At 43.2% G+C, this 26257-nt stretch overlaps 1 protein-coding gene across 1 annotated transcript in view; it reads left to right on the top strand.

Annotated features, from left to right (window-relative positions):
* Window positions 1-12564: 12564 nt before the first annotated feature.
* Window positions 12565-26257, top strand: part of LRRC74A (leucine rich repeat containing 74A) — an 85136-nt gene continuing 71443 nt past the window's right edge. The window contains exons 1-7 of the mRNA XM_068556695.1: window positions 12565-12601; window positions 14135-14263; window positions 17014-17186; window positions 19453-19560; window positions 20603-20699; window positions 25253-25302; window positions 25653-25734. Of these exons, the coding sequence (XP_068412796.1) occupies window positions 12565-12601; window positions 14135-14263; window positions 17014-17186; window positions 19453-19560; window positions 20603-20699; window positions 25253-25302; window positions 25653-25734 (676 nt within the window). The remainder of the gene's footprint in view (window positions 12602-14134; window positions 14264-17013; window positions 17187-19452; window positions 19561-20602; window positions 20700-25252; window positions 25303-25652; window positions 25735-26257) is intronic.

Below are 26257 nucleotides of genomic sequence, written 5' to 3'. Positions count from 1 at the left end.
TCATTTTTGTGTATGGTGTTAAGGAGTGTTCTAATTTCATTCTTTTACATGTAGCTGTCCAGTTTTCCCAGCACCACCTATTGAAGAGACTGTCTTTTCTCCATTGTGTATCCTTGCTTCCTTTGTCATAGGTTAGTTGACCATAGGTGCATGGGTTTATCTCTGGGCTTTCTATCCTGTTCCATTGACCTATATTTCTGTTTTTGTGCCAGTACCATATTGTCTTGATTACTGTAGCTTTGTAGAATAGTCTGAAGTCAGGGAGTCTGATTCCTCCAGCTCCGTTTTTTTCCTTCAAGACTTCTTTGGTTATTCGGGGTCTTTTGTGTCTCCACACAAATTTTAAGATTTTTTGTTCTAGTTCTGTAAAAAATACCATTGGTAATTTGATAGGGATTGCATTGAATCTGTAGATTGCTTTGGGTAGTATAGTCATTTTCACAATATTGATTCTTCCAATCCAAGAACATGGTATATCTCTCCACCTGTTGGTATCATCTTCAATTTCTTTCATCAGTGTCTTATAGCTTTCTGCATACAGGTCTTTTGTCTCCTTAGGTAGGTTTATTCCTAGGTATTTTATTCTTTTTGTTGCAATGGTAAATGGGACTGTTTCTTTAATTTCTCTTTCAGATTTTTCATCAGTAATGTATAGGAATGCAAGAGATTTCTGTGCATTAATTTTGTATCCTCCAACTTTACCAAATTCATTGATTAGCTCTAGTAGTTTTCTGGTGGCATCTTTAGGATTCTCTATGTATAGTATCATGTCATCTGCAAACAGTGACAGTTTTACTTCTTCTTTTCCAACTTGTATTCCTTGTATTTCTTTTTCTTCTCTGATTGCCGTGGCTAGGACTTCCAAGACCATGTTGAATAATAGTGGTGAGAGTGGACACCCTTGTCTCATTCCTGATCTTAGAGGAAATGCTTTCAGCTTTTCACCATTGAGAATGATGTTTGCTGTGGGTTTGTCGTATGTGGCCTTTATTATGTTGAGGTAGGTTCCTTCTATGCCCACTTTCTGGAGAGTTTTTATCATAAATGGGTGTTGAATTTTGTCAAAAGCTTTTTCTGCATCTATTGAGATGATCATATGGCTTTTATTCTTCAGTTTGTTAATATGGTGTATCACCATTGATTGATTTGCATATATTGAAGAATCCTTGCATCCCTGTGATAAATCCCACTTGATCATGGTGTGTGATCCTTTTAATGTGTTGTTGGATTCTGTTTGCTAGTATTTTGTTGAGGATTTTTGCATCTATATTCATCAGTGATATTGGTCTGTAACTTTCTTTTTTTGTAGTATCTTTGTCTGGTTTTGGTATCAGGGTGATGGTGGCCTCATAGAATGAGTTTGGGAATGTTCCTTCATCTGCAATTTTTTGGAAGAGTTTGAGGAGGATGGGTGTTAGCTCTTCTCTAAATGTTTGATAGAATTCGCCTGTGAACCATCTGGTCCTGGGCTTTTGTTTGTTGGAAGATTTTTAATCACAGTTTCAATTTCATTATTTGTGACTGATCTGTTCATATTTTCTATTTCTTCCTGGTTCAGTCTTGGAAGGTTATACCTTTCTAAGAAGTTGTCAATTTCTTCCACGTTGTCCATTTTATTGGCATAGAGTTGCTTGTAGTAGTCTCTTAGGATGCTGTGTATTTCTACAGTGTCTGTTGTAACTTCTCCTTTTTCATTTCTAATTTTATTGATTTGAGTCCTCTCCCTCTTTTTCTTGATGAGTCTGGCTAATGGTTTATCAATTTTGTTTATCTTCTCAAAGAACCAACTTTTAGTTTTATTGATCTTTGCTATTGTTTTCTTTGTTTCTATTTCATTTATTTCTGCTCTGATCTTTATGATTTCTTTCCTTCTGCTAACTTTGGGTTTTGTTTGTTCTTCTTTCTCGAGTTTATTTAGGTGTAAGTTCAGATTGTTTATTTGAGATTTTTCTTGTTTCTTGAGGTAGGCTTCTATAGCTATAAACTTCCCTCTTAGAACTGCTTTTGCTGCATCCCATAGGTTTTGGATCGTCGTGTTTTCATTGTCATTTGTCTCTAGGTAATTTTTGATTTCCTCTTTGATTTCTTCAGTGATCTCTTGGTTGTTTAGTATCATACTGTTTAGCCACCATGTGTTTGTGTTTTTTCCTTTTTTTTCCCTGTAATTGATTTCTAATCTCATAGCGTTGTGGTCAGAAAATGTGCTTGATATGATTTCAGTTTTCTTAAATTTACTGAGGCTTGATTTGTGACCCAAGATGTGATCTATCCTGGAGAATGTTCCATGCGCACTTGAGAAGAAAGTGTAATCTGCTGTTTTTGGATGGAATGTCCTATAAATATCAATTAAATCTATCTGGTCTTTTGTGTCATTTAAAGCTTGTGTTTCCTTATTAATTTTCTGTTTGGATGATATGTCCATTGGTGTAAGTGAGGTGTTAAAGTCCCCCACTATTATTGTGTTACTGTCGATTTCCTCTTTTATAGCTGTTAGCAGTTGCCTTATGTATTGAGGTGCTCCTATGTTGGGTGCATATATATTTATAATTGTTATATCTTCTTCTTGGATTGATCCCTTGATCATTATGTAGTGTCCTTCTCTGTCTCTTGTAATAGTCTTGGTTTTAAAGTCTATTTTGTCTGATATGAGAATTGCCACTCCAGCTTTCTTTTGATTTCCATTTGCATGGAATATCTTTTTCCATCCCCTCACTTTCAGTCTGTATGTGTCCCTAGCTCTGAAGTGGGTCTCTTGTAGACAGCATATATACGGGTCTTGTTTTTGTATCCATTCAGCCAATCTATGTCTTTTGGCTGGAGCATTTAATCCATTTACATTTAAGGTAATTATCGATATGTATGTTCCTATTACCATTTTGTTAATTGTTCTGGGTTTGTTTTTGTAGATCCTTTCCTTCTCTTGTGTTTCTCACTTACAGAAGTTCCTTTAGCATTTGTTGTAGAGCTGGTTTGGTGGTGCTGAATTCTCTTAGCTTTTGCTTGTCCGTAAAGCTTTTGATTTCTCCATCGAATCTGAATGAGATCCTTGCCTGGTAGAGTAATCTTTGTTGTACGTTCTTCCCTTTCACCACTTTAAGTATATCATGCCACTCCCTTCTGGCTTGTAGAGTTTCTGCTGAGAAATCAGCTGTTAACCTTATGGGAGTTTCCTTGTATGTTATTTGTCGTTTTTCCCTTGCTGCTTTCAGTAATTTTTCTTTGTCTTTAATTTTTGCCAATTTGATTACTATGTGTCTCAGCATGTTTCTCCTTGGGTTTATCCTGTACGGGACTCTCTATGCTTCCTGGACTTGGGTGGCTATTTCCTTTCCCATGTTAGGGAAATTTTCGACTATAATCTCTTCAAATATTTTCTCGGGTCCTTTCTCTCTCTCTTCTCCTTCTGGGACCCCTATAATGCGAATGTTGTTGCATTTAATGTCTTAGGCTGTCATCATTTCTTTTCATTCTTTTTTCTTTATTCTGTTCCACAGCAGTGAAATCCACCGTTCTGTTTTCCAGGTCATTTATTCGTTCTTTTGCCTCAGTTATTCTGCTATTGATTCCTTCTGGTGTATTTTTCATTTCAGTTATTGTATTGTTCATCTCTGTTTGTTTGTTCTTTAATTCTTCTAGGTCTTTGTTAAACATTTCTTGCATCTTCTCAATCTTTGCCTCCATTCTTTTTCTGAGGTCCTGGATCATCTTCACTATCATTATTCTGAATTCTTTTTCTGGATGGTTGCCTATCTCCACTTCATTTAGTTGTTTTTCTGTTTTGTTTTTTTTTTTGTTTGTTTGTTTTTTTGGCTGCATTGGGTCTTCATTGCTGTGCGTGGGCTTTCTCTAGTTGCGGCGAGCAGGGGCTACTCTTCATTGCAGTGCGCGGGCTTCTCATTGCGGGGGCTTCTCTTGTTGTGGAGCACGGGCTCTAGGTGCGTGGGCTTCAGTAGTTGTAGCACACAGGCTCAGGAGTTGTGGCTCGTGTGCTCTAGAGTGCAGGCTCAGTAGTTGGGACACACGGGCTTAGTTGCTCCACAGCATGTGGGATCTTCCTGGACCAGGGCTCGAACCCGTGTCCCCTGCATTGGCAGGTGGATTCTTATCCACTGTGCCACCAGGGAAGCCCGTTTTTCTGGGGTTTTATCTTGTTCCTTCATCTGGTACATAGCCCTCTGCCTTTTCATCTTGTCTATCTTTCTGTGAATGTGGTTTTTGTTCCACAGGCTGCAGGATTGTAGTTTTTCTTGCTTCTGCTGTCTGCCCTCTGCTGCAAATGTTTTTAAAATACAACTTCCTAGGCCCTAGTCCCAGGGTTCTGATTTAACAGGTCAGAGATGGGGCCCTTAAACACTCACCAAGTTATCCTGATGTACAGTCCTCTGCTATAGGACCTACCCTCAGCTGGGCTGTTCAATGAACATGTGGGCAAAATATGTCAGGCCAACTGATGCCATGTTCTTTCAGAGCCTTTTCCTGAGGCCAATTAAGCGAGGCTGGCTTCTTTTTGTTTCCTGATCCATTATCAGCTATGCTGGAAAGGATCACAAGCTTTGGAGTTAGACCACCTGGGTTCAGATCCTGACTCTGCCACTTCCTAGCTGAGGAATTACCTAACCTCTTGGCGCTTCAGTTTCCTCACCTTGCCCAACACAGGGTAAGCTCTCAGTGTTTACTATGACATTTTTTAAATTTAGGCCCAAAACAACTCTGGCTACTGCTAATGTAGGGTCATCTTCCACAATTCTGGGCAGAAATAAGGGCCTTCCAAACTGTAATGTGGCACTGCTAAGAAAGCCATAACAGCAGATCCAAGGAGACCTGTTCAGGAGAAGTGCAGCCTCATGAATCCCCGGTCAAAGGAAAATTACAAGTATAATCTGCACCATCTGCAGCCTCATCATGTCAGAAATATTCCAAGAAGAGGGACCACATGAGCCCCTCAATTCATCCCAACTGTGACCACAGCGCAGGCAATGATAAACATCTGCCTCCACCACTGAGTGTTTTCAAGGAGCCAGAACCTACCTAATGGGGCAGGTGGGAGGTTTTTCAATACTTTCAGGGATTTAAAATGTTCTTTTAGAGGGAAATTTCCTTTATATAGGATAAGCCCTCGACGATTCATATTTTACTTATGCTAACAGACATGTATGGAAGTTCAACATGGTGGCTGCTTTTATTAATTTATTGGTTGAACTGTGCAATATACAGGATGGCATAACGCTTCCTTCAGGATTGCAGAGGCTACTGACCAAAGCCTAGAGCAGTGCTGCCCAAGACAATTATCATGTCAACCACATATGTGCTTTAACATTTTCTAATAGCCTCATATAAAAGGTTGGGAAAAAAGCAGGTGAAATTAATTTTAATAATGTTTTATTTAATCACACTTAAAAATTTAGCATTTTCATGTCATCAATATTTTAAAGTGAGATATTTTGTGGGTTTTTTCCTTTTTTTTCTACTAAGTCTTTGAAATCCAGTGTGTGTTTCATGTGGACAGCCCATCTCAATTCATACTAGCCACATTTCAAGGGCTCAGTAGCTATAAGATGGTAGTGTCTACTGTACTGAATCCATGCAGGTATAAAGGCCTCAAACAGCCTGTCAGATAGGATAGGCTGAAAAGAATTGCCTATGCTCAACTTTTATGATAATCTGAGACCCATACACTCCTAGTAATTGGTTACTAGGAACTCCTAGTAACCATACACTCCTAGTAACATTCTTCTGGGAAGAATGTGACGGATTGGTCTGAGTTGATGCATTCATTCTTTCACTCTTTCCGATTCATGCATTCATATATTCATTAGAGATTTATCAAGCACTCATCAGTATTTACCCCAGCTTCACCCTGGTCTTATCTTGACCTCAGGTCAACTCCTCCCCTTTCATTGAAGACTCTAGCCCTGGACTCCCAGTCTTCCCTACCTCAAGTCCTCGCATCATTATTGTGGATAAGCCATCCCAAATCCTAGAAGTTCATTGTCACCACCTCCTCATGACCTAATTCCCACTGTACTTCAGACACCCTTGATGTGTCATTACAGGGTACCGCTCCACCTCTAGAATCATAAACTCACACCCCCACTCTAATGGATCACCTCATGGCTTTCTGCCTCTCTCACTTTCACTCCTGCATCATCTGTTCTTTAACTCCATTGAACCCATGAGCCATTTTTTAAATCACTCTCTTCCTAATATTGACTCTCTTGCCCACTGTTCTTTGATGACACCTGCCTAGGTTAGTAAAAGCCATTCTCCTTCTTGGCTCTTACATCTGGGCTGCTGAGCACCAGTGAAACAATTACCAGCCGCATAGATTGGAGCTATTAGCGTGCTTGTCTGCAACCTCACTTTAGCCCTCAACTTTCCCCAGCCATCCTGTGTTCTTCATTAGCTCTGTCTCCTATTTCCACAATGACCATTCTTTTCAAACTTGCTGTTCTGTTGCCTCCCTTCCTGCTCTGAAGATCAACTTTAGAGAAAAAATAGAACCACCCAGTGAAAACTCTCTGCTCCCCGTTGCCACACCAACACGCTGGCCAGCATCAGCAACCACCTTTTCCTCTTTCCCTCCCAACACAGTGGCTGATCGCTCCACCACGCTTGGGATCCCCCACTCTTGCCTCCTCAGAGACTGTGCTCCTTCTGCTTATCCCTCTCCTTTTCTTCCCTGATTCCTTCCCATCAACATTTAATCATGCTCAAATCACTCCTATATTATGAGAGTCAGGCGATGGCCCCCTCCAGCCATTCCTCCATCTCCCCACATCTCCTTCAAAGCCAAGCTTCTTGAAAGACTTGTCTGCTCCTCTGTCTCCTTCCTCACCCCTCATTCATCTTCATTCCACTGAGGTCTAGCTTCCACCCTCATCACTCCACTGACTCCCCACCAAAGTTCCCAATGCCTTCCTTGTGGATAAATTCAATAGACACTCTCCAAGCTTTATTATTTCTTGAATATTCTGTAAATTTGCATAACTCCCCCTTCTTAGAAGATTCTCTTCCCTCAAGTTCTGTGACATTCTCGTTTTCCTTCCAACTCTGTGGACATTTTGTCCTAGTACCTTTAATTTCTGTTCCATCCTTTCAATGATGGTATTTCTAGGATTTCATCCTTGGCCTCTCTCCTCTTCTTTAAAGTGCCTCTTTGTGAAACTTTCACCACTCCAATGGCTTCAAATAGCATCCATATACAGATAACTCACACATCTACATTTTTAACCCTTTTCTTGGGCCATAGACTCATAAATCCTTCTGCCTATAGATTTCTCCAGCAGATGTCTCAGAAGCACCTCAAAGACCCAACACACAAAGTTGCACTCATTTCCTTCCCCACCATCTGCTAAAAATCCACTGCCCCATCTTCTCAGTCCTCTTCTTTGTGAGTGGCACAATCATCTATCAAGTTATCCTGGCTTCCTGCTTTTTCCCCATCTTTTACTTTCATATCTGATCTATCCCCAAGCCCAGGTGGTTTGGCCTTCTTTATATTTATTTAGTCAGTCCACTTCCTCCCCACAGCCACTCCTAACTGGTGTTGATCCTTCTCCTACCCTCCATCCACTTTCCACACTGCGGCCGGAACAATCTTTCTACCATGCAAATCACGTCGGGTCATACTGCTGGTTAAAAACCTCTTTGCAAACCCTCACTGTCTTCAAAATTCAGTCAAACTCCACAGCGTAGCATTGGAGGCCCTTCATTATTGCCCTCTGCTCACCTCCCATCTCATCTCTTAGCTCTTCCTTCCTATCACAACTCTCCCTGGAGGCGAGAATCACACTGCTAAACTGCCTGAGACTCTAACATGCTGTTGGGACTTTTATATGCTTTTTTCTCAGCGTCAAATACCTCTCCTTCCCCACCAGGTCTACCCCATCCCTCTGCCTTCACCCAATTACTGCCTAACAGACTTTCAAGTCTCAGCCTAGACATTCCTTCCCCAAGGAAGCTTTCCCAGATCTCCTACATCCACCCACCCACAGACACACCGCTGCCCACAGCCCCGGTCTGGGCCAGAAGCCTCCTCCTGTTTGCTTCTGAAACATCCTCGCTTACTTTGGGCTCAACACTGTCACTGTCTGTTTACTCATCAGTATCTCAGTAAGTTGTATACTTCATGAGGTTCACCACTCTAACCCCATCACCCAGCCCAGTGCCAGGGCATTCAACACATTCATTCATTCATTCATTCATTAGTAATTAATTAATGAAAAATCCTTCTTTCTGAAGAGCTTTGGTTTCATAAGGAAACCAAGCATAGTAAAATCCAGACTTGCAAAGGTGGACGGACACACGATGGGAACTTCTCTGTATTTTCCAAAGATTTTTTTGCTTTACAAAATAATTCTGAAAGTGCTTTTCTTTCAAAGTCCCCCGCATATTTGAAATCTGACTTGATTTACAGTTATCATTTAAAGAAAAACAGCCCTTGCGTAAAATTGGATATTATTACACCTAATAATGAGACATCTGTTTCCTTCTGTGGCTGTGCTCCCTCACCCAGCCTCCTCACATGGCTCCTGCCAGCCTTCTTTCTTTGATTCTTTTCTCTCCATTCCTTCCCTTGGAGTACTAGGGCCTTCCGTAATTATCCCATGCTAATGGCCATCAAATACAACAGCAATCTTTCTCCCAAAGGACCAGATAGAAAATGTTTTTGGCTTTGCAGGCCATGGGTCTCTGGAGCAACTGCTTGACTTTGCCATTGTAGCATGAAAGCAGCCACAGAAATACCTAAGTGAGTGATCCTGGCTGTGTTTCAACAAAACTTTATTACAGAAACAAGCAATGGACCTGACTTGGTCCTTTTGAACCATGAACAACAGCTGCCCTGAGTAGGGAACAACCTTGTCATGTTCAAGGAATAGCAAGGGGGTCAGTGTAGAGAAGCAGCAGCCAGACCAACTTCACTTATATCGCAGATCTACCACTTTCTCGCTGTTTGACCTTGGGCCAGTAACTTAACCTCTCTGTGCTCAGTTTTCTCCTCTATAAAATGGGAATAAAAATAGCATCTTATAATAGTCGTTAGACAATTTAAATGTGTTAATACATGTAATGACCATCGAACAATGCCTGCACTTATAAGTGCTATATAAATGGTTATAGGATAGTAAAGGGTCCCTCTGCCACGATCCCCACTAAAAGATAGATTGTAACAAGAATATTGGCAATAAAGAAGAACATGGTCATTCTCTTAGTATTTGGCCATACCTTGCTCTGGGTGACATTCTCTTGGACTCATTTCCAGTCAAAATCACAGCTCCCTCCTCCCCTGAGACTGTCTCTTTTGCCCTGCTCTGTGGATAACCTGTAGTCAGTCCACCTCCCACCTCTAAATGCCTTAGGCCCACCTCCCAGCACCACGGGGGCCTATCATCTCACAAACTAGTGGTTTAAAGTACATTTTGATTAGATGGTCCATCGCATGCTGGTTATGTGGTTTTGGAAATACTAGCCCTGCAAAAAGATACATATTTTTGACAGTGCTGAAAAGATAATACATGGAGAAAGGACAGTCTTTTCAACAAATGGTGCGGGATCATGTGAACATCCACGTGCATATATAGGTATATTGTATACTTCACACCTTATCCAAAAATTAACTCCAAATGGATCGTAGAAAAAGTTCTGGAAATGGATAGTGGTGATGGTTGTGCAATATTGTGAATATAATTAATGCCATTGGATTGCACACTTAAAAGGGTTAAAATGGTAAATTTTATGTTAGCATTTTTTATTATGACAAAAAAGATAATGCATCATAGACCTAAATGTAAAAGCTAAAGCGGTAAAATTTCTAGCGTAAAACAGGAGAAAATCTACATGACCTTGGGTGAGGCAGAGAGTTTAGATATGACACAAAAACATGATCCATAAAAGAAAAAAATTGATAATTTTGATAAAATTTGACTTCATCAAAATTAAAATTTGTACTCTGTGCAAGACACTGTTAAGAGTAAGAAGCTAAACCATAGACTGAGAGAAAATATTTGCAAATCACAATTCTAACAAAGGACTTATATCCAGAACGCATTAAGAACTCTCAAAACTCAGCAGGAAAATAAACAATCCAATTTTAAAGTGGGCAGAAGATCTGAACAAACAACAAAGAAGATATAGGAATGGCCAACAAACATATGAAAGGATGCTCAACGTCATTAGTCATTAGGGAAATTCAAATTAAAACCACCAGGAAATACCACTACACACTTATTAGACTGGAAAAACCAAAACAAAACTGGCAATATCAAGGACTGGTGAGAATGTGGAGCACTGATGCTCTCATATGTTCCTAGTGGGAATTCAGAATGGTACAGCTGCTTTGAATAACAACTTGGCACATTCCCAGAAATGCCTTTTCCCCACACCTTACTTGTCCAGACCCCAGGAATAATAGGGACTCCTAGATGTCTATTTTATTCTTTGGGTTACAGTACGATACCATTGTTTATTTTGCTGTTCAGGTTCCAACCCCGGCTATGGGAGCTCATTCAGGTTGGCTCCTGGGCCTTTTCAAAATGCCCCCTCTGTTTTATTTTTGTTTTTGATCCCTTCCTTCTTTTCTGGCACCACAGGAATTAACCACCTTTCCAAGGAAAATGGAAACCTAGACCTGGGCACTGGCATGCTCATCACCACTGGGTTGTCACTGCTTCTGGTCCCTTTCAGTGAATAAAGTTAGGAAATATATGTATGTATAACCACCCATGCATAACCCATATCTATATTTATTTCTATACCCATCTATCTGTGTATGTATATTAAGCAAAACCCAAAGCCATGAATCTACACGGAAACCTCTGACTCCAATCCAGCATCGCTCTCTGTGAGCCCATGAATGCTCCCCATCAATTTCCAGTACTACCCTTATCAATTTCCAGTACTGCCTTTAGACCCAGGCAAGCGGTGTCGCTGCCCAGTGGCTATTTGGAGTGCCTTCCTCCAAATTTTCTAATTTGCCCTTGGTACCTGAGACCACGTGGTACTTTGTCCGGGCAGAGCACCCAAAACTTAGACCAGGATCTACATACTCTCCGGTCACCATTTTTCTCCTTTAAGTACACTTTCTTATCCTCAGCACCAGCATGGGGTTGACCAGATATCCCAAGGGTCTCCAGGACTTGTGCTTACCGAGTCATCCTAGGAGTGGATCACTCCCTCTGGCTTGTTCAGTATTTCTTTCACAGAACCACATGAGACTGGACCACTAGAATGATGTTGTCATGCTGATTTAGGATGACTCAAATTGTTTATTTGAACAGGAGCTCTGTCAAAAGTATTTATTTGCCCAGGACCCTCACAACCTAGGAGTGGCCCTGTCAATTTCTATCTTGTTTTATACATGTGTTGAAAGGTCCAAGTCTTAATCATATCTGCATTCCCCCCACCACGATGGTGCCTATCTTAGTGCCTTGTATGTAATAGATGCTGCATAAATATTTTTCAGAATGAATGCCTGGAGGAATGAGTAATATCTCAGATTTACATATTTCTTTCGATCCAAGGTTCTAACTATGTTTTTCCTACACAAATTCCCAGATCTTCATCCTTCTTCTGAGTGGCAAAGAGGGATTTTCATGTCCCCAAGCTCTCCAGTCACTGACCTGCCCGTTGATGTGCTGATAGCTTACCAAGAAGGAACAAACACGCCTCCAGGTTCTCTTGACAGTAAACTGCAAGTGCGCTTCAACTCCAAGACATGTGAAAACAGCCAAGGGTGGGAATGATGGTTGAGTGGTTTCAAGTTAGACAGCCCGGTAGTTTGAACAATGTTTTGGCTGCAACGAATTGTAGTGATAGAACATATGTTTGTCGTGCTTTGCTTTTGATCTTCTGCTCCAAGGTTGAGGATACTCTCCCGAGGGAGAAAGAAAAAAAACAAGAAGAACTGCGAAGAAGAAAACTGACCTCACCCATCACTGAAATATTTCGTACCTGAAGCACCTTGAGAGAAGAACATGGTGGCGGCTTAAAGCAGTCACCTGATTAAGGGCCTTGGGTTTGGTCCTGACTCAGAGGGAAATACAACTCCACCTAGAGGCCCCCCGCACAGCACCTGCACACTCACAGCCAAGCCTGGGCTTGGTCCCAGCGGATATAAGAGAAAAGATGACTACCAGAGCCACCAGGAGGGTGGGAGGCTTGCTGTTGCCAGGTCCACCCACGTGGATCACAATGACCGCATGAGGTCATGGAATGTTGAAGATGAAATGAAAGTGGGTCCTAAGTCATAAAGTTGCAGGTGGGTGGGCATCCTTTCAACAGGGCTCCCAGGAATAGAGCTGTACCTCTCTCCTTGATGATCCCGGGAAGTAGCTACCTCTCCCAGACAGAGTTGGGGTCAAATCCAGACATGTCTCACCAAAACCCACTCTCCCCAGGGCTTGCTGGGATGGAAGGGTAACTACAGCCCCCAGCCCCCAGGATCTGTCTAGGTGAGAGAAGGGTACGCAAAGTTTGAGACAGAGGTGAACCGACAGGTAGCTTCTTAGGGAAGCAGCAGAAAGGTGGCAAGAAGCTGGCAGCAGCCCCTGAGAGGGCCCCGGCACCATGGACAATGACGACCCTCTTGAGCCTGAGGCAAAAGGTGAAAATGCATCCCATTTCTCACCACTCAGGCCCTTCTGGCTGCCTCAGTGTAATGCCTAGTGACCACGTAGACCTGGAAGCCTCCTTCCCTCCTCTCCTGGGACCCTCTAGAATTGGGGTGATGTGTGACATTGACCTGACTTCAGGGCTTGCCAAACAGGGAGTGAGAAAGTTGGATGCAACGCTGTACTGGAACTGGCTCATACTAGCTCTGGCTGACTTTAATTTTCATTCTGTGAGCTGGCCGATGTCATGTTGGTAGTTGGAAATCAACCATGTTAGGAATATTTACACCACCTGAATCGGCTAACATTACAAAGCAGGATTTTTTTTTTTTTTCTGGAGAGCCAGTTAAACAGTTACCAACATTCCACTGCTTGGATGGAATTCTAAAATTGTTTATCTAATGAGGAAATTAAGAAATCATCACTTTTTGAGGGCTACGTCTGATGGCTAAGCTGCTGTATGTCTTCTAAATGTCTGACCACTGCTACTTCCACCCCTTGTCACACAGACCTTGTCTTATAGGCTGGGAAATAAATGTTGGAGCTTGGGTCTATGGACAAGGGCTGAGAAGGACACAAACCTGCATGGAATCATTAGGAACTCCACTATCTTAGAAACCGGGTGGTCAAAACTTGCGACCCGTGCCATGAATGCTCAGCCCACCCGAAGAGAGAAGGTTGGTTGAGTTATGACAGGCCATCCAGTGGTGCAGCCTGGCTTCCTGAAACCATTGCATCCTGCTGACGTGGGAGGACGAGCCCTGGACTTTGTGTGGCTTTCAGAAGCCCAGGGCTGGTTCCAGATCAGTGGCCCAACGGCAGAAAAATCACATCTAGCAAGTGCAGGGGACTAGTGTGAGGGAAGCCCAGGACACGTATTTAATCATAGCAATTAGTTTCAATCCCAGGGAGATCTGCAAGCCCTTCCTTCTGCGTGGTCATAAATTTGGACTGGAAGGAAGAGAAGCTAGGTCAGATCCTTAGGAATCAAGTTATCCCTCTCACTCTCTGGAACTGCTTCTGTTCCGCTTTATTTTACACTTGACCCAAGGCACCTGCCCTGCCCCTTGCCCTCCCAGCATCATCTGTGCCTGCCAATGAGGAAGTCTAGGCATCAGCACACGTCCTTCCCCTGAAAGAGTAAAGCAGACCCTGAACCCCACCCGAGCTAATAAGAAGGAAAAGAAGGAGCAAGCAGCCAACGTCCAAGGCTGGCCCAACACAGGGGATGGGACAGGAGCGAGGCCTCCAGAGAACACGAAGGGCGTTTAGCACAGACGATTCAGCCAGGAGGCAGCTCTGTGTCAGGGAAAGAGGGCTCGTAGAGGGGAGCCCCCCTGGCAGGGCTGAAGGCAGGCTGTAGTCCCTTGGCACCTTGAGCCACGCGAGGCTGAGGGACAAAGGTTGCAGCCAGGACTCGGGTTGCAGATGAGAGAAACAGAGGCGCAGGGCAGCCAGTGGTGGGCTCCACCTGAAAGGCCAGCGGGTTTCGTTTCCAGAATCAAGGAGATGAGTTTTTCTTCCAGATGAGAGTGACACCGTGTCGGCACGGCAGAGCAGTGACGAAACACTCTACTGTGAGCCTGAAGCCCCCATGGCTGTCGAAAAAGAGAAACCAGCCCGGGAGAGCTCAGAAACAGACCTTGAGATTGAAGGTGAGCGAGCGTGGGCCTTTGGTGGGTGAGGGGTGACTTGCCTCCTTCCTCAGAAGCTGGAGAAATCAGTTTCCCAGTTGGCCAAGGCTCTGCCCGGTGGGACGTGCTGCAGAGGGAACGGGGCAGAAACACCTGTGCTCAGTTTTATGCCACGACCTCCCCGAGGCTGGCCCGGGGGCAGCAGTCTCTGCTGCCCCATGCTCATGGCTGGACTCATGAGCAGAGGGGTCCCATCAGCTTGTGGAAAGCTGGAGCAATAAGTGAACAGGGGCTTCTGGTTTTCTGAACGTTTCCACATGTGGCATCTTATGTCACCTTTGCAATAGTCCCGGGTGGTAGGCATTATTACCTGCCCTTTACAGAGGGGGAAACTGAGGTTTAGAAGGATTGTGTGCATTGCCCAAGGCCACCGAGAGTTTGCCAATGTCTGCCGATCCCATGTTCCTCCCACCTTGTCGATCTACCTTCCCTATTCCATATTCCAGGGGCCCCTGGAGGATTTATGGCCCATCTTGCATCCTGGTGACGTTCCTCTACTCACATTAGAGTTCTTGTTTCCCCAGCTTGAGAGCCCCGTGTTTTCCCTCAACAAATCCAAGCGTGTCTGGGTATGGGGAGGGGTGCAGGCTGAGTTGCAGCAAAGACTCTGTTATTGCAAACAACACGTCCACCCTCTTCTCCTTTCCAGTTTCCCCAAGGAAGGAAGTGCCAAAAAGGACACTTGGGAAGCAGGGCCAGAACAGTGCTGGCTCCACCTGATGGGCTGGCCCCAAACTTCCCAGGCTGAGGCCAGCCGGCCCAGTGGCCCTTTCCCTCCCGTGTCCCGGCGCTAGGTGGTAGGTTGTGATCAGTGGCAGCAGAGATGCAGGGGAGGCTGCTCTGCCAAATTCCGCTGTGTCGCTCGTCTCCATGGTTACCGCCCCCCCCGCCCCAGGGTCCACATACTTCACCCTCAACACAGACCTCCTCCCTTGCCTTCCTAACTTCTTTTCCGCTTCAAGGCTGCTGCTGATATTGCCTGCGACACTGAATTTTACCTGGTTGGGGGGGTGGCAGATGGAAACACTGGATGTTTTGTCCCAGACTCCAGCTTCTAGCTCATTGCCCCTCCCCACCACCACTCCCCGCAAATTATAACATTGTTGCAAGCTGCCTCTAAAACATAACCTAGGGAATACAGCTAGAAGGCGTCCGCAGAATCAACCGCAGCAGAGCGAGTGCCAAGGACAAAGCTGGGGGTCACCTACTCTGCTTTGGCAAACAGGAGCCCCTAACGACTGAATCTGACACCAACTATTCTGTGCCGGACGGACACTCAGGGCTCAGCTCCTCCAGCTTCTGGTGCCCCTACAGCTGGTGCTGAGATGCTAGGAATGGGGCAGGAAGGGCTTCCTGGGATGAACTGAGACATGAGCCAGGCGGGAATAGCAAGCTGGTGGTGAGGCTACGGAAGAGGGGAAGTCGCTCGCCCACCACGTGCTGCTCTTCCTATACAACAGGCGATTTTGCACCCCAGGGGACACTTGGCAAACTGAGGGTGGGGTGAGGGGTGGGGGGATGCCACTAGAATCTCATGGGCAGAAGCCAAGAATCCTGCCAGATATCTTACACTGCACGGAACAGCCCCTCACAGCAGAGAATTATCCGACTCAAAATGTCCTTAGTGCCGAGGCTGAAAAATCCTGGTCTGCAGCCACTGGGAAAAGAAGGCCAATTTGCAGCTGTGCCTGCAAAATCAACTTCCTTGCAAAGACCTTGTCCTTTCACCAACAAAGCTTTCATTGTCCGTCTTAGAAATGTCTGGGGTGGGTTGGCCAAAGACTCTGAGATCTGAAGGAAAAAAACAGATGCTGGCTTAGACCCCCGCTGGCCACGGAAAGCCCTGTGTCAACAGAGCTTGCTTAATGAGGACAGTGCTGTGGGGGCATCCAGAACCCAGGGAGGCCCTCTGCCCACCGACCACGAGTCAGGATGGTCTAAAGTCCAAGGAACAAAAGCCCCCAAGAGGTTAGAATGGAGAGGAGCAGCCCCCATTCTGTTCGCTGGTTTAAGCACTAATCAGCTGTGTGTGATTGGGGGCTAGATCTGTCATTGGTAAAGTAGGGATGACAGTCCTTTTCGTGAGGAAAAATGACATGCAAGTCTTTGAAAGAAGCAAACCCACTCAAATGCAAGTTTGTTTCCGACGGATTTGGGGGTCTCTCTATCTTGCACTGATCTGCCACCTACAGAAGCCCACTGTGTCCTACTTGGGCTTTTTCTAGTTGGTACTTCTCTAAATCTTTAGTAAAACTTTGTTTGTGGCTCACATTTTTACAGTGGTAGTGAAACTAAAAGTGCAATGGAGACTCCCTCAACCATCACAAATCACCAGCTTTTTGTCTGGTTGGCCTTTCAAAGCTGTCCTGAGGTGGGCAAGGATGCGCTCACACATCCTTGTGCTCAGTCACTAGGTGCAGTCAACCTGGGAAGGTCGGGGCGGAGCACATTGTTTCTCCTAGGTAGCGTGGAGCCTAAAACCAGGGGCCTTCTCTCTTACGCAAAGGGAGATGTCCACGTGGGGCTTTCTGGATTTAGGGTCTCCCACCACTGGCTGACTTTCCAGTTGGAGCTGGAACATACACCCATAGGGACAGAGCCTCAGATAAGAGGGGACGCCAGTCAGAATCGAATGTGGTCTGGGTTAACAGGGAGATAAGGCAAAGGTAGAAGAGAGACTCTACTTCATCCACTTGCATCTTTTTCTGCAGATACCGAGAAATTTTTCACCACCGGACAAAGGGAGCTGTACCTGGAGGCCTGCAAACTTGTGGGCGTAGTGCCCGTCTCCTACTTCATCCGGAACATGGAGGAGTCCTATGTGAACCTCAACCACCATGGGCTGGGCCCCAAGGGTACCAAGGCTATTGCTATAGCCCTGGTGGTGAGCATACCAGTGCGGGCACGTGAAGCCTGGCGGAAGTGGGGACTTGACCGGGTGGTAGGCTCAAGAATCAGAGAGCCCCACCTTGGGACCCTGCATTGCAACCTCTATGCCCACCTTGCCCTAAACTCTGCATGACTACCAGTTGCTTTCCCCAACAGGCATGGATGTCCATTAGCTCCTGGGAAGGAGGCTGCTAGAGACCTGGGCCTTGGAAGTCTATGCTGTTTCCCATTCAGAAAGCAAAGGCACCAGCCTGTGGGCCCTGGAAAAGCAATTGGTCTGGGCTTGGGCCCAAACGCTAATGTGAGAACACAATGCAAAATGCCAGCCAGATCTCAATTCCAAAGCTCACCTTTGCCATAAATGAGTTCACTACTGAGCCATTCCATTTGATATCTGCCTTTTGCAATATTATATGTAAATCTTCAAGACCACACTGTAGAGTGGATCATGTTTTCCCACAGGAAGAATGTTCTCTCCCGGCTTGGCTTGGACGATAAGGACTTGTCCTTGAACTCATCATAGCTTTCTATAATTATAATTGATTATATACAAAACTGACTCCATCCCAGGGAAACAGAAAATGTAACAGGTGTATGTCAGCACAACACTGTTTGTTCACTTAGGACAGTAAAGAAAAATTTAGATTTTTTAAAAAAAGTACCCATTTTTGGAACCATAACTGCATTTGCACTTAGCACATGCCCATTAAGAAGTCACATGACGTGAGATTGTGCTGCTCTCTGGGGAGGGGGAGGGAAGGGAGGGAAGGGCAGAGAAAGAACAAAGGCATCTTGAAATTTATGGAGCGTTGAAAGACTGATTAATGAAGTGTTAGGAATTCACCATTACCTCATGAGCTTCATGGAAAAAAATGGATAATAATAAAATCCACTCAGGACTTGGGCCACTTGTCTCTCAGTAACAGCAGTTTCTGTTTAGGGGGAGTTTTTCTTCTCTGATTCTTTGTATCATCCATTTGACAATCATTGTGACATTCCGATGGACTGAACTTTTATTTATCTTTGGTACTGTTTAACTTCTCACATGTTTTGTTTCCCTGGCTTAGAGGAAGAGTATTCCGATAGGAGGGATCATTTTCATACTTCTTTGGGTCTGTCCCTCCTCCACCTATCTCCATGCCCTGGGACTTGGTGGGCTATGAGCCCCTCGAGAGGAGGAAGGGTCTCTGTTCATCCCTGTTTCCTCGGCAGTTAGCACAGAGGGTGACAAATAGATACCCGTGTGAAATGAATGTGAATGAACTTGGTGATCAGGCCACCTGCTACACCACATACTGTGCTGGTCCCCAGGATGACTCTGAAAGTGGTCCTTCAGCCCCCATTTCTGCTAAATGACACCTAGACTGGGAGGCCCCCTGAGCCATCTCGCTTGCCTTTGAGCACGACTGAATTTTCCCACCCCCGCAAGAGAGTGGAGGCCAGAAGACACTTCATGAAGGCCCTGGGGGACCATTCTGCCTCGCAGTAATTCACACTATCACACTTTCCCTTTGCCTGAAATGGGAGCTACTTCTCTCACTGCTTTGTGTGCTTTGAAAACCGCTCAAATTCAAAGACATGTCTGTTCTCAGTGCCCTTCTGCACAGGGAACGAGGTGGGGAAGGGAAGGAGAAAAGTTCTGGTTAGAGCTAACCTCAGTCCCTCATGCTGCAACGCCAGTCATGTCCACTTGTCTTGCTCCCTGTGGGAAGACAGACTAACTTGGATGTAGATATTTATTTAAGATTTAAGTTCCAGCTCCTTCTAAACAGCCTTGAGACAACATCCTGACTATCAGAGAGTACCAGACAACCCTTAAGCCTAAACTAGAAGAAAGGCCTCTGAAGGAAGCAGGCACAGTAAAGGCGTCATGCTTAAATACCCTTCTTAAATAGCACGTTCTCCTTAAACTTGGAGTAGGTCACAGGCCTCTCTCCTTAAAGCTAAATAGTTAAAATCTGTTCAGCTCACCCTTGTGCCTCATCTTTTTCAGGACAATATTTTAATGTCCCTTTTCTAGATCCCCCTTGGTACCCCTTTTGTGGAGGGAGGTGCCCAGAATAAGCACGTCATCCTAGCAAAACTCACTGGGATGGCTTGTCCCCTGCGCTATTCTCCTGTTCCTAGCCACTCCTCCAGAATTGCTAGCCTGCATCTCTGTACCCTCTGACGTGGCTGGGATGTTCGAGAGGGATGATGGGCTCTGGGCAAGGGCACCAACTACCTCTGTCTCTCTCCCCCTCCCCTTGTGGTGGCTGAAGTCCAACACGACTGTTGTCACGCTGGAGCTGGCAGACAATTGTATCATGGAGGAGGGCATCTTGAGCCTGGTGGAGATGCTACAGGAGAACTACTACCTGCAGGAGATGGTACTGTGCCCTGTTCTACCAGTTCCTACAACCATGCTTAGAGTCTCAGAACACACTTCAGACAAGCCAGAGTCCCCTGCCTGAGCCCAGGCCAGCCTCCAGGCTTTCTGCAGTCAGTCTGGGGCCTCCCCTCCCCTGGAGGCGACTTCTCAGAGGAGGTTCCGCACATGAGAGCCTGGCCAGGGGCACTGTGTTCGCTGTTGGCCATAGGAAACCCTGAGAAACCATTTCCATCTGGATCTCATAAGCCCCTAAATGGACAAACTTGCTTCTTTAGAGTTGCTTTATGTAAAGCAACTTAATTAAACTTTCTTAATGTAAACTTTCTTAAAGAAAATAAAGCCATGAAATAATTTCATAACATACAGTGTGCCTGGAGACAGATGTTGGTGATGGTTGTACAACAATGTGAATGTACTTCAGCCCATTGAATTGTACACTTAAAAACGGTTAGGATGGTACATGTTGTGTTACGTCTATTTTACCACAATTTTAAAAATTAAAAAAAGAAGGGGAAAGACAATTAGGATGATAATGGCTGGCTTATATAAAGTCCCTCCCACTCGCCAGAAAGGACTATGTCCGTTTATACCCCTACTACTTCTGAGCACAGTGATTCATGCTTGTGAACCAGTGAAGGGAATTACAATGATTGCTTACTCTAAATTCATTTTTCAATTGTTTCATGCCAAACCCTCCAAATAAAGTTGTCTTAGGTTTCAAAAAAAAAATAATACAATGTGCTTATCTAAAATACCAGGGCTAAATTGGGGAGGTGGGGAGTCACTGAGGTCAACTTCAGAGAACTGAGATCGGCCTGAGGGCTTCACGGTGAAGCATTAGAAAAGCCAGGGTTCCTCTCCTCCTCCTCCTCCTCCCCTTTGCACCCTAACCCTTCCCATCCTTTCACCCCAGCCCTGCTCTCCCCACCCCACCCCTACTCCCTCAGTGTAGGCCTCAAGTAAGCACCCACCCCCATCATTTGTTCATGAGGGCCCTTTGGTGGGACTGTCACACACTTAAGTGTTCTCTTGCCTTTTAGAATATTTCCGACAATGATCTTGGTTTGGAGGGGGCCAGAATCCTCTCTGAGTTCCTCCAGAATAACACCTCTTCGCTCTTTAGTCTTCAGCTTTCAGGTGAGCCTATGAAGGAGGAGGGGGAGGACATTGGGAATGTAATGGAGAGAAGGGTCAGAGCAGAGAGATCCAGGGTCTAACTGAGCCAGACCAGGTCCTGCTGATTTCAGACACCAGAACACTGCGTGTACACCCTGCTAGATTCTTCCAACCATTCTCGTCCCCTCTCCACAACCACACTGGCTTCACGGCTGTCCTGGACAAGTGACTTCTGATTCACTTTGCAATATTCCCACCTCTGCTGGAAAGGCTCTACCCCAGATACCTGCACGGCTCCCGCTCCCCCTTCATTCCTGCCTCCGCTCACAAGTCATCTCCTTAAGGGGACTTCTCTGACCTATCAAAGCAGCACCTCTCCGTCACCATCACTCTCTAACCTGTTTCTCTTCCTGGTTTTTCTTAACAGCATTTATTACTACCTGACCCCCTGTAGTATAACTAATTTTTAATTAGTTTATTACCAGTCTCACTCACAGAAAAAAGAAAAAGTCACTTGAGAACTCTATTACCCACAGACCTGCCCTCACTCAGGTTTATGGTTTGCATTTATACTCTCTGCAGGGCCCTGGAATCCCTGTGGCAGGAAATGAACATGCAAAGTGGTCCTATGTTGGTAATACCTTGGGGCACCAAACAGAAACAAACATAAACCTCTGACAGGCTCCAGGCTGTTGGGGGTTCCCACAGATAAAGCTCTGCTAAAGATGGGCTCACAGTCCAAAATTGCAAAACAAGGAAACACCATGAGAGCTGTCAGACTCAACAAGTAATAGCATGGGACCCTCAAGAACTTCAGGAAATAACATTATCCTATGTAGACTATAAATTGAGTGACCATAAAATTTATCCATCAAACTGCACAGGAGCACTGTCAATTAACTGAAACTTCTAGTAAATAGATATCTTGCACCCAACTCTAAATCAAGTTTGATATGATTAAGAACATAAAACATACAAGAACAAATCACGATTTTTTAATAGATCCCCCCCAAAATAGAACTTCTACAAATGAAAATATATAATTATTGAAATTAAAGACTCAATGGATAAATTCAATAGCAAATTAGATACAGTGAATAAAATTAGTGACCTGGAAAATAGATAAAAGGATATTTTACCTATCTTTGCAGTATAGAAAGATAAAGATATAGAGAATATAAAAGATAAAACTATAAAGGAATGAATAGACTCAATATAGCTAATAGGCAGTCCAGAAGAAGCGAATGGGTGAACAACAATATATGAGCAAATAATAGCTGACATGTTTTCTGAACTGATGTATTCTCAGATACAGGAATCCTAGTGAGTCCTAAGTACAGTAAAGTAAAAAGAAATCCACACCTGAGTATATCATAGTAAAAGCACCTAAGATAAAAAGATCTTAAAAGTATCCAGAGAGAAAATACAGAAACAGAAGTTATGTATTTTTTAATATAAATGTTACTACATATTAGATATTATTCTCCAACTTTCCTTTTTTCCCCTCTAAATATATCTTGGATTTCTTTCTATGGCAGAACCGATAGATTTATCTCATTGTTTTGAACTCCTGGGTAGTTTTTCATGGTATGGATATAGCATAATTTATCTAATATCCCCCTTTTTGAAGGGGAGTGCATTTAGGTCATTTCTAGTTTTTCAATCTTCCAGATAATTTTTAAAGTATTTTCTTATCCATGCATCTTTTGAGCACATGTTCTAGTATTTCTACAGACACCCAGGAGCAGAATTATTCAATATAAGGTATACCCGTTTTGGTAAAGTTAAAAAGTAATTTCCAAATTTCCCTTAAGAAGACCATACGAGGTTATAATTCCACCAGTGGAATGTCTGTTTCCGCTATATCTCCACCAGAAGGGTTATTACCAAGCTGTTTGTGAACCAGATGGTTAAGTGTGTTGAAGTCACAGTACTTGGGTTCAGATCCCAGCTTTGACACTAGGCAATTTATTTAACCCTTCTGTGACTCACTTTTCTCATTTATAAACTAGAGACAATTATATTACCTATCTCAGGCAGTGATTGTGAGGATTACGTTAATTAAAATCTGAATCACCTAGAACAGTACATAGGATGCAAGTATTCAATAACTGTTCACCACTATTATTATCTTTATTACATTCCCACATTACTATTGAAATAGAACATCTTTTCAGATGCTTATTTTCATTTTAATTTCTTCTTCTAAGAAATGGCCAACTGTTATATGGGGTTGTTTGTATTATTAAGTATTAGGCACTCTTTATATACTACAGATACTCATACTTGAATGTTACATATGGCTTTCTTCATGGTGTTTTCTTACATGAAAGTTTGTATATTTACTGTTGTCAAGTTCATCAGTCTTTTCTTTTATGGATTTAATTTTTGTAATCTTGCTTAAAAAATGGTTTCCTACTTCAGATTTAAAAACATTTTTCTTTACTTTCTTCAAATATTTTTGTATTTTGGTTTTTTCCACGTAGATCTTCAATATACCTAGAACTTATTTTTGTTCATGGCATTAGGTAGGAGTCAAACATTCTCTTTCCAAAACTCATAGCCAGGTGCCCCAGTATCATTAGTTGAATAATCTACCCTTAACTAATTTGAATGTCATCGTCTATTAAATTCCCGTATAAATATAAGTTCCTTTCTAGAGTCTCTATCTCACTTCATCAATCTATTTCTATGCCAACACTGTACTGTTTTAGTATGCTTAGAATGTTAAAATTATAATATGCTATATAATATAATAATTAGTTGTAATTAAAATCATATATCAAGTATGTAATATTCAATATATTAGTTTTATAATTATATGATATGCTATAGTATATTTTATATTTGAGTGGACAAAGTCTGACCTTTTTCAAAGTAATCTTGGCTATTCTTGTGTGGTTTCTCCTCCAGTTGAATTTTAGAACCATTTTGTCGAGTTCCATTAAAAAGAAAACTTACTGGGATTTTGGTTGGGGTTATATTTAATATTCTAGGCAAATTCAGGAAAGAATTGACATATTTAAAGTATTGAATATCTTCATTTAAGAACATGGTTGCTTCAGGTCTTTTTTATGTTCTTCAATAAATTTTATAGATTTACTTCATTATAAGTCATGCATATTTCATATTAGCTTTATGTCTAGGTCTTTTATCATTTTATTCTTATGAGAATAGAATGTTTTTCTATCACATTTTCTAATTATTATTGGTGTGTTTGAGAGCTATTAAGTTTTGTACACTGAGCCTATTACCAATCACTTGATTGAATTATCTTACTTGTTCTAACATTTTGTTAATTTTCTTGGATTATTTAGGTAGGTGATCATGTCTGCAAACAATGAAAGTTTTTGTCTCTTCTTTCCAATATTTATAGCTCCTAGAGAGGTTTCTGGTTGTATTGGCTAAGACCTCTAATATAACATTAATACAGAAAGCTCTTTGCAAAAATACAAATTTCCCAGCCCTATCCCAGGCTGCTGAATCAGAATCTTTAGGGAGAGGGGTCTAAGAATCTGTATTTTATCAAGCTTCCCAAATGATTTCTTACAGCCAATGCACTGTTGGTAACCAACGGTATAAACACAACAATTTGAATAATAGATTGCCTAATTTTATACATTGACTAGATTATTATCTCATTTTATTGCACTGGTACCAGAAACAGCCAAAGAAGTACTTGTGTTTCAGTGGGTTCATTCATCTGTTCATTCATTCAGTAAGGATTTACTGAGCACCTGTTATGTGCCAAGCACTTTTTAGGTGCTAGACACATAGAGCTTACTAAGGTTTCAAAGGAGAAATTTGGGAGTAAGAGTTTGTGTCGTTTATTCTCCGGAAATCACCAATGTTTTAGATTACTTAGCAATCTAGGGCTAGGGTAAGATAAGGGAGGCACTCACCTCAGCCACAAAACTTAAGGGGCAACAAAAAAAACTCTGTAAGCAAGTAAGTAATATCATAATGCAACATTTTTAAAAGTGAAAATTAATGCAAAGACAAATCCATGATGAAAGAAAAAATCAACACTTTAAATAAAAAACAGGATCCACCAGGGACAGATTGGGGTGAGGTGAGTAAGGTCTGGCCATGCAAGTACAGGGTCAGTTCCTGCTTTTATTTAAAACTTGGTTCACCATAGATGCTTTTGCATTGATTTGGATTTTAAAATATTAAGATATTACCCATCGTGATTACTGAGATTTTCAAGTGCCTCATTCATCCCTCTAGGTCCAACACTGCTGCTCAGACTTGGATTAGCATTTTTATAATGTTACACATTTTAGGCACTAGGCTAGGGGTTGATGCTGTCAATGGATGCACAGGGTATGGTGTACCAACCCCTGGAACTCCCGGGACAGTCATGGCAGAGAGAGAAGGGAAGGACTGTTAAAGAGATGGTAACTGGTTGCCTTTTTTCCCCTGTGTTCGCCTATGCCCAAACATTTGCTTTAAGTATTTGCCACCTTTTCTACGTCTGATTGTTCCAAAGGCAAGAGACTGGTAGGGCTAGGATATGGAGAGTAAGGGAGCCTTAGTCTGAAGAACGTTGCTAATGCCCCCCTTCACTACAGGAAATAACTTCAAGGAAGAATCCGCAGAGCTGTTTTGCCAAGCCCTGTCGGTAAGAAGCAAGGGGTGGGTGCAGCCAGCCATGTGAGAGATGGCCCGGGAGATGGGTGGCTCTGAGCATAGGGAAGTGAGGCTACTTGCCTGATTTAGGGAGCTGGCGAGTGTTTAGACTCCGCCAGTCCTATCAAAAACCTAGGCAAGTGGTAGGACTGTTTGGATGGTGCTAAATTCTCGCAGCAGTCATCAACAGTTCAGCAGGAAACGAACAAGAAATTGTCCTCAGTCTAAGAACACTAGTCTACTTAATTTTTGACATATGGGGGCCCACACTGTTCTAAGAGAGGTATTTGCAGTCACAAAGAAGACAAAAATTACCTCTCTCTGCACTGTTTCTTTCTCTAGACCAATTACAGAATTAAGTCGCTGGATCTCAGTCACAACCAATTCTCTGATAAGGCAGGAGAGTACCTGGGGCAGATGCTGGGTGAGTCTTCCGCGGAGAAAGGAGCCAGCAAAGGAGAGGGACATGGGGTATGACGGCTTGTCAGAGCTGCATCTCCGGTTTCTTATTGTTACTGAACGTTCTGATTATAAAAAGTGATGTAAACCACACCCGAAGTACACTTTGAATGGAGCAGACACCTGAATGTGGGAAGTAAACTTTAAAATGATTAGAAGAACATAGAGAGAAGTAACTTGCTGACTTCAGGGAGACTACGGATTATTAAACAGAAATGGGCAGAAACTGTAACAAAATAGTGGCAGAAACTGTAACAAAAACGATTCATATATTTGACAACAGTAAGTTTAAAACTTGCATGTGATAAAAGACATTGTGGGGCAATGATAGAAAACAAGCGATAACTAAGGAGTAGAAATGTGCAGCATTTGTATAATAGAAAAGATTACTCTTCAGAATATTGATAAAAGATCCTATAGCTCCATTAGGCAGTGATAAATACTCCCAATAAAACAATGGTCAAGGGGCTTCCCTGGTGGCGCAGTGG

This window comes from Eschrichtius robustus, chromosome 1, assembly GCF_028021215.1.
Source record: "Eschrichtius robustus isolate mEscRob2 chromosome 1, mEscRob2.pri, whole genome shotgun sequence".
Lineage (NCBI taxonomy): Eukaryota > Metazoa > Chordata > Mammalia > Artiodactyla > Eschrichtiidae > Eschrichtius > Eschrichtius robustus.
The sequence above is the reverse complement of the archived record's forward strand: the minus strand, read 5'-3'. Positions and strand labels throughout refer to the sequence as shown.